Raw genomic sequence first — 11,137 nt, 5'->3', positions numbered from 1 at the left:
ATGCGCCAATCTTCTGGACAAACAAAGACAAGAACATCTTGGCCGTCTTCAACTTCACCGAAGATGACGAAGCCAAGACAATTTATGAGTTTGACGCATCGACGCTGGAGACTGTTGGAACTCCCTTCGAAGGGCACACCGACCTTGTCACCGGTCTAGCACTTTCATCCAACTGCACTCTCCTTGCTAGCGCTTCAGCCGACGACACCATCAAGCTCTGGGCTTTCGAGTCCCGCCAACTCCTCGCTTCCTTCAATGTTCAGGATCTCCTTACCCTTGTCCTCGCACCCGACTCTCGCAAATTAGCTTATACGACATACATTAAAGATGATTACAATATGATCTACATATGTAACACTCCACCCAACGTCCTTGCTCAGGCCCGTGTATGCATCCCCCACAAACATCTACCATCAGTGTGCTAACATTCCCTTACAGGCCAGTGCACACAACAAGTTGACCCTTGATGATGTACTAAAAGTATGCATTTCATTTGTTTACTCATTACACCACTCATCCATCACCATGATTGCAGTCTGATGCAACTCGTCGTCCTCCTGCCGTGCACCGCAAACCACCAATGTATATTACACCTATATCGCAGAGACCACCTACAATAGACCCACATCCATCCATTTCCCTTCGTCTCCGCAGACTTTTTCGGATCGCTTCTCACACGAATGCAGTCCCTCCTACACGTAATGATCAACTTTGTGGTCCCCTGGATGTATGTCTCTTTTCTTCTCTCTTTCGCATTTGACTGCACACTCACAATTTAGTTCCCTGCCACGTCGCCCCTACCCCGCCCTCTCTTGGGGCGCACCACAACTCAGAGACGTTCAAACATGAATTCCGGCGAGAACGTGAGTGTTGGCAACTTGCCATCACATTCGACTCACTTTTTTTAGTCTCGATCACTGTCAATCACCCAACCATCTGCTACCTCCAATACTCGCCCATACAATCTACCAACCTGGTGGCCCCTTCGTGTGAGTCACGCACAGCCGCCTATCGTCGATGTTCCTCTCGCGCAGGGTAAAGAGGTATGCTCAACTGCGTTTTCTCACTGTCTTCTAGTCTCATGCATTAATCTACAGCGCAACGCTTCAGCGGATGCTCCCAAAAAAGACGATGATATAGTACCCGATGAATACTTCGACCCGCCTTCACCAAACCCCGATTCACAACAACCAGGAGCAGCAGCACAGACCAACACTGGAGGGCATGGAGGCGACCGGTGTTGTTTCTGCTTCTAGCATCATTGCCGCTGACATTTTCTGTACCGTATCTTCGCTCTTCTCATTCATCATTATATGAAGTAATGTGTTTTATCTTTGTATTTTCTCATTATTTTGGTTCAGGAATCCGACATGAACGAGACATATGGGAAACTACACAAACCTGCGCGCTCAAATGGTCAAATCTTGAGTGTGGATGCAGCGACTATATCGTAATGTGTTGGTTATTTGAGCACAGTAGATCGCAGGTGGTTTTAGATATGCTCGCTGAGCACGTGAGCCAGCAGACGATGTATGCACGCATACTTAGACATGTCCTACTATGCAGCTGTATCTGGCGAGGACACGGTGTGCCTTGCGGAAGCAGCAGGGAGGTGACCCAAACTCCTGCATCGACAAGTGCCGAACACTTAGAGGATGAAGGTGCACGCGACATGTTGGGAAATGATCCTCTGTTGATCCGTCAAGGCATCCGGTACCACTCTAATATCTATGACGCTCCAAACCCCACTTTATTAAACTGCGCGATACACAACATGAGTGCGCGATACACAACCAAATGCGCGATACAACATTGAGTGCGCGATGCCCAACGTCGGGTGCGCGATACAACAGGGAAAGAAATGAGAAGAAATGTATATAACTTCTATTTCTAGTATACTGCGCAGCCAAAATCTCCAAAGTTTGGCTCGACTGTCAGCCGTGCGACTGATAAGCTTTCGCCCGTGATCAAAGGCACTTTGGCCTTTCACAATGAATAATACAAGCTGGCTTTATACTACTATATAGTAATCCGGGTTTCACTAGCCGCTGCAAAGCTCAAATGTGACCGAGAATAATCTGCTGAGATTGTCTCCGACATGGAATCAAAAAAGTTTGTCATCATCTCTGTCCTCCCCCTTCGCAGTGTGATCACTGACTAGGAATATCTACACCCTGCAGCATCATTACCTGGGTCGAGGTCTCCATCCGTCTCTCGATGACACCACTAACATATCCATCATTACCTGGGCCGAGGTCTCCGTCCATCTCTCGATGACACCGCTAACATATCCAGAGGATTGTCCAGCCATATTGTACCGGCGCCGTCATCGCCCGGTATTCCAAAACACGAACCTGCGCTGGTACGACCGCCATCGAAACACAAGAAGTTCGTATTCGCTTCGCCCGCTGTTTGGTGATGGTGAGCTTGCTTTAATGACCCCCCCCCCCCTCCCTCACCATTTTAACGGCATTGCCACCAGGTATGGAGGATTGTACTGCTATATCGCCGTCATCACCCGGTATTCCAGAACACGAACCTGCGCCAGTACAACCGCCATCGAAACACAAGAAGTTCGTGTTCGTTTCGCCCGCTGTTTTTGTGATGCGGCGCTGTAGTTTACCTCATGTGACTAGAGACATGCCTCCTTAATCTTACTTAGACTTAAATAAAAAATCTCTCCTTTTTTCTCCTTGTATCTGCTTATTACGAGGGATTATATGTTCTTGTATTCCTTAAGTCTCCTTGCCACGCTTAAGTCTCCTTTTCCTCCTTATGCAGTCCACCAAGTAGAACAAGGCAAAAAAAGCACTCCGACGTTTTCCTGATGCTTGTGTATCGCGCACTCAGTAGTTTATCGCGCACTTGATGTTGTATATCGCGCACTCAATGTCATATCGCGCACACAATGTTGTGTATCGCGCAGTTTATTAAAGTGGGGTTTGGAGCGTCATAAATATCTTATCTGTCATTGAGTGTTTCACAATCATCGAGTGTCACTTACCTAGTTACGATAATTTCTTCCTCTCTTGCTACTTAAGACGGGCGGATGCCCTCGCTACACCTCAGTCACATTAACCATTGACTGAGGTGTGTATGTTTCTCTCACCTTACACGTACCGTACTCATTAGCACGTTTAGCTCGCGCTGTTAGGTTCGTACATTGGGAATTCAGTCACATCAACCATTGACTGAGCTCGCACTGTTAGCTCTCACCTCTTTACACGACATGTGATCCTTACCTTCCCGCAGATGCCAATGGTGTCAGCAGTGAAGGTGCCACTCGATCCGTGGTACACTGCGAATATATATCGAGACGAAAACAGGCGCACCAGATGTCAGAAGTTCCAGGTAAAAGACAGCGACCGTCATCTATGTTCGAGTCACTAATGTTGCCGCAGTGGATACCGTAAATGATGCAAGGCTCTGGACGACTCCGCGTGCATGTCTGCAAAGTTGTCTGTGAGAAAGGACTGGTTGAGGAGTGTGTACTTGCGAATGGTTGAAGCGATGGCATGAGGCAAGGTGACCTCTCTGACACGATCAAAAATTGCTGTTCGATGGCATCTAAACCGAAATGTCAATTAATGAAAAAGAAAAGGTTCGACGTTACAGCGCATAAAACAGGCTATGAAGATGCGCCAAAACCCACAACACACAGCGGCCTGTTGTCCATTGTTGATTCCAAGTGACTGACCGAGTTTACACAGGATCTTCTGTAATATAGCGCGTTTTCAAGCAGGATGCGAGGGATTGTCTCCTACTATATGGCTGTGCGTCTGAGTGAGATAGGAATTCGGAAACGCAGTATGTGGCAGAAGGGGTGACGTAGGATTGGTGGAGTTGAATTTAGGTACGGGTCGTATGTTTCCCAAACGATCCCGTTGGACAACTCGCCAGCACACGCGTTTGATAACCGTGTTATGAAATAAACCTTTCAATTGTAAGCACAAGGAGAAACACTCACCATGTGCGTATCCCATAGTGACCCACCAGGAGGACCTACATCCACCGTCTCCACAGCAGCCCCACAGGATTTCATACGCCACGCAATCATCGAGGATGTCGTCGTCGTCGGGATGCGGCAAGATGTGTCCATGTTTGAAATGTTCCAGAAGGAGGCGTGACCTGGAGTTGTCGTGGCGGTGGTGAGTGTGCGTAGGGAGGGTGTGAGGAAATTGATGGAGGCAGAGGTATCTGGGTATTGTTAGTGTTCGAGGAGGGACGGAACGTGCGAGGTCGTATAGGGTTTGTTGGGTCTGTTACCTCAGCTCGGCAGAATCTGTGGAGTAGTAGAGAGAGGGGAGATGGGTATATCTAGTTGGGCATTGGGCGTTGGGAAACGAATCCGGCTTGCGAGTGCCTGAGGTCGACCACCACCATAGCGAAAAATGTAGATCTGAATATTTCTTGTGGTCAGTTTGATGTAAAAACAGTGGAAATTGAAAACCAAGGTCAGTCAGTCGAAATAATAATCTGTTGAAGCTAAGGAAATCATAGTTGAATCTCGAAATGCAGTTCAGCCGCTTTTTGGTGGTGCCGTGCTGCATGTCGACAAAGTGGAGAGGGAATGCACGCTTTCTGGTTCGAATGTGATCAAATCAAACCATTTGTCCTCCTTTCGATAGAGTGTCGATAACAAAGGTGATAATCAAGACATTATACTTTCGCAAAACCGACATGCTTCCACGCGCTGCTCCATGCTTTTCACTAGGCTAAACAGACCATGAGTAACTCATATAATGTTAGAAGCTAAATCACGGACGCGAGGCACACTATCGGGGCGACACCAATGATGTGGCAAGACTGAATGCCGCATAGAATATGATATTCACATTGCGATGCGGGGAATGGAGTCAAACCAGCATCACCATTTTATCCAATGTCTATGTACAGGCGACGCAATATGAGCCTGGTCATCCCCCAATTAGGTGTTTGCACACAGCCTTATCTCTGTCGGCAGTTTTGGCTACTGTAGATGCGAAACGTGAAAAGCGACTCGTTATCATAGACTTGGGCAAATCGGTAGAGAAAGTGGTTGGTGAGGACAATGAGCTTGTGGCGGTTGGTCGTTGTAAGTGCCGATCTCGATAGTAGACGTTCGAAAACCTGACAGCTTCGCTGGTAATGGTGTCGTCATCGAAGGAAAGTCCTCAAGATCATGTCCGCGTCGAATGTGCATGCATTCAGGAGTGGTCGCCATGGTCCACCTTGGGCTCGAGTACTGATCCTCTGGACAGACTATATTATCAACGCTGCGGATAATATTGCCCGGAGGCTTACAGTCTGTAAAAGGATGTAAAACCTACTATTTCTCCAATTCCTTTGTGCCCTCGTACCCACCCTCATGCGTGAGAGACTCCGCTCTTGACATGCCACACTCCAGGTACGCAGTTCTTGTCTGGAAAAAGCCTCGGTGTTGCGCGCTCTCGAGTAGGACACACAATAATGTCTGCATTGTGTCGTAAATGCTGTATATGGTGAGGAAATCGATGCGGAATTTGAGTAGAAATCTTCCGGGTGTGGGTGGCTGACGTTATGAAGGTATCGGTCTTGCAAAGTGGTGTGGGCGTGGGGTCGGGTGTGCATGCCTGTGAGGTGGGATTTCGGATAGTCGACTTGGGCGAGGAATCGTCGATGGCAACATATCGTAGCGCATGAGTCTAATTTACTGTCGTGTATGGTTGAATCTGGGATTAGTTCTCGAGAATTAAAGTACAAAATAGATACTCACTGCATGTCTTCCCTCGTGACACCACCCAACCATATCCCCAAATCCCTTTAACTCTCCCCTACAGTAGCCCAGTGCCCATACAAAACACGATAAACGAGGGCACTCTCATCGACATGTAGAATGCGACAAGACGGGTCAGTATCTCAAAAACGTTAATCCTTCTGACGACGGTCGATCGGTTTGGTGTAGAAAACATTCCTATATAATGGAAATCAACAAAACAAAGGAAGAACGAATATTATAAACGATATATTGAGACTTAGACTATGTCTGTTTGATGTGGAGCATACGAGGTTGTAGGCTGTTGAGCCAGAGAAACCTCGGGCTCAGAATTGGTGGTAGAAGAATTGGGCGGTGGAGTGGGAGAGGGTGCTGCTGGCGAGTCGTTGTGGGAAATTGAGAGAGAAGGGTTGCAATTGTGCGTTGGGTGGAGAATCGGGCTTGCGATCGTTAAGAGAAATATTGGATCTGAATCATTCTGTTCGTCCAAGTTTGATGTAGAAAACTATGTAGATGATGTTCAAATGAAATGCAACATGCACACTGGCGCCTGCATACCAAACAACAACAAATACAATTCGGTCTCTATCATCAATGCTGAAACATTTTTTCTAGCACAACTAACCGATGCTCGCTCTCTCGCTGTACATCATAAGCGACGAGGGATTCATCCGCCTCCCTTCATGCGCCACTATGCCGTTTCTGCATATGCACGTTACTTCTCTGCCCGCCGATGCCATCGCCGACAAGTCATGCTAGTCGTGCCTATAGTCGAACAGCTGTTGGGGAACATTGAAAGTGTATCTGGGTGCTCACGTACCTCGCTCGTTCTGAGGCTGGTGTAATTGGTATGTTGAATCCTAGCACTGTGCATTTTACCCACAATGCTCGCGGCCCAACTCGCCAGTGCCCACGATGCATATCTGTGCACGATGTGGACGCCCTCTCGAGTAATCAACCTACTTCTCTTCCTCGTCGTTATGTTATTGATAAGTGTTGCTATCTTATGTGAGCAATACCATAGGTCAAATGGGCGAGATGCTGCGATGCCATGCTGATTGTGAGTGTTATCAGGGCATTCTCATTCGGCGGTCCTCGAGCGTGCTGCGTTAATCGTCCCGTCTTTTCACACAGCCGGTGATCAGGCCTGTCTCAAGCCGTCGTTCTGGCATCGGTGAGTTGAGGGGATGCTAATACACAGCCCACCATCCGCACCTAGTAAACAGTGTGATAGTTCTGATTCAGTGCCAGTCTATCTCTTTTCATCCACCTTCCTGGTTGATTTATTGCTAACAAGCAGGTCAATCCAAGTGGTCGCGCCACCTGTCGTTCTGGCCCTAGCCAGTTGAGGTGTGATGTGAGCGTCTACACACGAAAAATGACCTAACTCCCTGGAGTTAACGAAACCCGACACAGACACCCTCTCAAGTAACTCTCTGTTGACTCCAGGTCATCAGAAACTAGCATGCTCAGAGAACCGTTGCCATTGACCACCATTAGCTTGTGCACTGTATATTTCTCTGTTCCGTCTCATCGCGCTCACCTATATCCGACCAGTCTCCTTGCAGAACGAATCCGGAGTTGCATCCTCTCTGTGAGAGTACTTGAGAGGCTGCATCCCAGTATCAGCGACTGCAGGAGACTACATGTATCGATTCGTTGATAGCATTACGACGCCACGAGAAACAGGGCCGGATTAGTCCCATTCGCACAAGCCGAGAGCTCAATCGATGGCATTCATGCGGAGCGTTCTGCTAGTGTCAGTGCTGTGGTCATAACATTCTGTCCGTATGGCTCCACATCTCTACCATCAGCATAATATAGTGCCCTCAACGTACGTCATGATTCACAGCAGTGGCCTTGGAGAGCGGATTGAGGGTGACGGTTGTTACACGATGATATTCTTATCGCTCTTGACCGTTCGGATTGTGAATAGATACGTCATTTTTTGATCTCGGTATCAGTCTGAGAGACATTCAAAGCTCGGAACATTGTGAATTGAACGGTGAATGGATCAAAGCAAAAATAGTCGATGGTGAAAGGTTGTGAGTTGGCGTCAGGCCGATGGAAGTGAGAAAGCCTTGGATGAGAGAACAATTAAGACTATGAGACGAGGAAAGATGGTCTACATGTTTGCAATATTCATGAGAACGATTCATGCATCCGCTGGGGTCCAAAGCGAAACTGCAACGAAGAACGTTGAGTGCCAAGCGTCGAATGCTATAGCATATCATTATTTTTAGCCATTAAGATAACACCCAAGCTTACAAGTACACAGAAACACTGGCGGGTGGGAAATAAACAAGAGCTTGACGCTCGAGCACAGGAAGTGTATATGATTGATAATGACGACAGCACTCACATTGTTTCCCTCTCGATAGACTATCATTGCCCTCTTGGTAACATCAACTTTCAATCTGGAGTTCCAGCACGCATGAGCTGACGATCAGCTATACTAGAAGCAAAGTGCCATCGAGTGCGCGAGTTGGGAATATTCAAACCGACCATCAACGTCAGGCCTACAGCATACGAGGAGAACTCACCGTGCCTTCAAATCCATACAGAGAATACTTCTCCCGAACTTGACTACTCAAAGATTTCGCTCGCAGATACGCAGCCATGGCTTCTACATCGACGAAGGCAACTGCCACAAAATCAATTATGAAGCCGGTAACGACTTTGAAGATTCATGAACAGGACTCCGATATTTCATCCATATCCTACTTTCCTGACGGTCAGCGAATGATCAGCGGAACTGAGAATGGGACCACTCGGCAATGGGATCTGAAGGCGGGTAGGGAGATTGAGGAAGCGCGGGATGTTTGGAAGAAGGAGGTATGGGCAGTTGCAGTATCAAGGGATGGTCGATGGGTTGTGACTGCAGGTGGAGATGACGACACTGGGGAACTGAAAGCCTGTGAAGTTGAGACGGGGATTGTGAAAGAATTTAAAGGCCACTCAGAGAGGATCTACTGCATTGATATCTCCGCGGACGGACTGCTGGCGAGTGGGGCCCTGGATCGGACAGTACGAATATGGAACTTGGACACCGGCAAACTCGTGGCCGGTCCATTCAAGAGGGATGATTCTGTAAGCGCAGTTCGATTCTCGACAGATTCGAAGAAGCTCGCGATCAACTCATGGGTGGGGAAGTGCCTTGAGATCTGGGATGTCCAAACACAGAAATTGAATGTGAGGAAAGGGACAGTGGATGGTGGAGGAGGAGACACATCGACGCCAATTTTTTGGACAAACAAGAACAAAACCATCTTGGCCGCATTCACCTTCACGGACAATGACACCCAGACGATCTACGAGTTCGACGCACCGACGCTGGAGATTGTCGGAACTCCCTTCGAAGGGCACACCGACCTTGTCACCGGTCTAGCACTTTCATCCGACTGCACTCTCCTTGCCAGCTCTTCCAACGACAACACCGTCAAGCTCTGGGCCTTCGAGTCCCGCCAACTCCTCGCTTCCTTCAACGTTCAAAATCCCCGTACCCTTGTCCTCTCACCCGACTGGCGCCAACTAGCTTACGTGACATACAGGGTCAGTTACCAGAGGTACGAGATCCACATATGCAACATTCCACCCAACGTCCTTGCTCAGGCCCGTGTACGCATTCCCCAAACATCTACTATCCGTATGCTAACATTCCCTTACAGACAAGGGCACAAAACAAGTCAACCATCACTGATATACTAAAAGTACGCACCTCATTCATTTGCTCATCACACTGCTCATCCACCCCCATCATTGCAGTCTGATGCAACTCGTCCGCCTCCTGCCGTGCATCGCAGACAACAAATACCCGTCATACCTATGCCACAGAGCCCTCCTCCTACAATCGACCCGCCGCGACCCATTTTCCTTCGCCTCCGCAAACTTCTTCCCTTCTCTTCTCGCACGACCACAGAACTTCGTGGTCCCCTGGATGTATTTCTCTTTCTCTGGTTTCTGTTGTATTTAACTCAACCCTTGTGCTACAGCGCCCTGCTACATTGCCCCTACCATCCCAACTCTCTCTCTCGGGGCAGGCCACAGCTCAGTTTGAAAATGTCAGTTTTCAACTTTAGTAAACACGCAATGCGTGACTGAGCGCACATTTAGCTCGAAATAAGTTCTCCACCTCCTCCCTCGAATGGGGTCCCACGATTCCTGCGGCAACACCTTTCTTTCCTCGTACCAAGACACAGCCTTGGGCCGCCAGTTATTGATGTCGCAGCCGGGCGGAAGTTCACTGTAACGTACATGTTCTTACCTCTCAGTCCCTTTTGCTGATTTTTTCCCCTTTAGCGTTTAGCTGCTGCCAAATTACCGGAATACCGAAAAGCAGACGACACCCGATATCCGTCTGGGCAGCGGGACATCGAGTCATCTGACAATGATTCGCTCCCAGATGTGCATTGGTTCAAGGCGTTCTTATGCTATTATTCGTGCTGGTCTCATGGGAGACTGAGGAAGCCTCCTCGATGGCGCCTGGAGCGTGTCGATATACCCCGCCAGGATGGTGCAGCAAATAGCAGCCATGTTGTGACTAGCCAGCCACAGCCGAGGACAGGACCATCTGGCCTTGTGAACAATGTCGACATCCTCAATCGAGTCGCTGTGCCTCATCCCAGGTACAGTATACCTATACGTTCACTCTTTTGCTCACTAATTCAATCTGGTAGGGTCCAGCACGAAGAGATTGAATTAAAACCAATGGCTAGTCGATCTCAGCCAGAGGCAGGACCATCTCGCCTTGTGATGACTGACAAAGACCTAGAGGCGCAGTCTTCGTTGTAAATATGATATCCGTCGAGCATTTTCTCTGTTGAGTCTCGCATATGCATTGGACCTGTAGCTTCGATACCGTGTTTTGTCCCTTCTTTCGTATGACTATAGTTTTATATTGACCTTTCAAATTAATGTAGCTGGTGTTGTGCTTGAAAATCGTGCTCAGCCGCCCTGCGATCATTCTCGCAGCCTGCTGCAACTCATCAAGCGTGGTATGTATAGGAACAGGTATTTGATGGGCATCACCTCTACGGGCATGTCGTATTGTGCCCCCTTCTGTCGATGAGTGCAGAACTTAATGCACACTATTACTCGCATTACCAGCAGAAGCAGCTAGGACTCATCTAGTTTCCCTTTCACTCCTATCTTACTAGTTCATCAGAAAGCTGTTGAACGACTCCAACGCGGCTCTGACCAAAATGAAGGTTTGTCGTTCAGGCAGGTTCTGGGGGGAATTTCAAGCTTCTATTGATTCAAGATGATATATCAAAAAATACTGCAGTAGTCGTGTGCGGTTCCAGCTGTATGCGAGAGGTTCTGACATGTACGTTCGTTTTCTCCATGTTTGAGGCGGCAAGATAAACTCGGCGAGTCGCTCCACTGTGCACAGACGTCAGCATC

At 48.3% G+C, this 11,137-nt stretch overlaps 2 protein-coding genes across 2 annotated transcripts; both read left to right on the top strand.

Moving 5' to 3' along the window:
- Positions 1–536: 536 nt before the first annotated feature.
- DEU56DRAFT_928429 (uncharacterized protein) lies at positions 537–1,292 on the top strand. The gene is made up of 4 exons (XM_041358639.1): positions 537–727; positions 780–863; positions 909–1,043; positions 1,098–1,292. Exons 1-4 carry the CDS (start codon positions 581–583, stop codon positions 1,254–1,256), a joined length of 525 nt encoding a protein of 174 aa, XP_041202690.1. The 5' UTR covers positions 537–580; the 3' UTR covers positions 1,257–1,292.
- A 7,061-nt stretch (positions 1,293–8,353) lies between these two features.
- On the top strand, positions 8,354–10,674 carry DEU56DRAFT_984449 (uncharacterized protein; the record flags this gene model as incomplete). The annotated part of the gene is made up of 7 exons (XM_041359995.1): positions 8,354–9,352; positions 9,403–9,444; positions 9,500–9,673; positions 9,727–9,795; positions 9,848–9,979; positions 10,034–10,359; positions 10,411–10,674. The coding sequence occupies 7 exons, from the start codon at positions 8,354–8,356 to the stop codon at positions 10,523–10,525; spliced, it is 1,857 nt and encodes a 618-aa protein (XP_041202689.1). The 3' UTR covers positions 10,526–10,674.
- Between the last annotated feature and the right edge of the window lie 463 nt (positions 10,675–11,137).

Source organism: Suillus clintonianus (genome assembly GCF_016758775.1).
Source record: "Suillus clintonianus strain FC179 chromosome Unknown DEU56scaffold_131, whole genome shotgun sequence".
Taxonomy (NCBI): Eukaryota; Fungi; Basidiomycota; class Agaricomycetes; order Boletales; family Suillaceae; genus Suillus; species Suillus clintonianus.
Note: the sequence above shows the minus strand (reverse complement) of the source record. Positions and strands in the feature narration are given on the sequence as shown.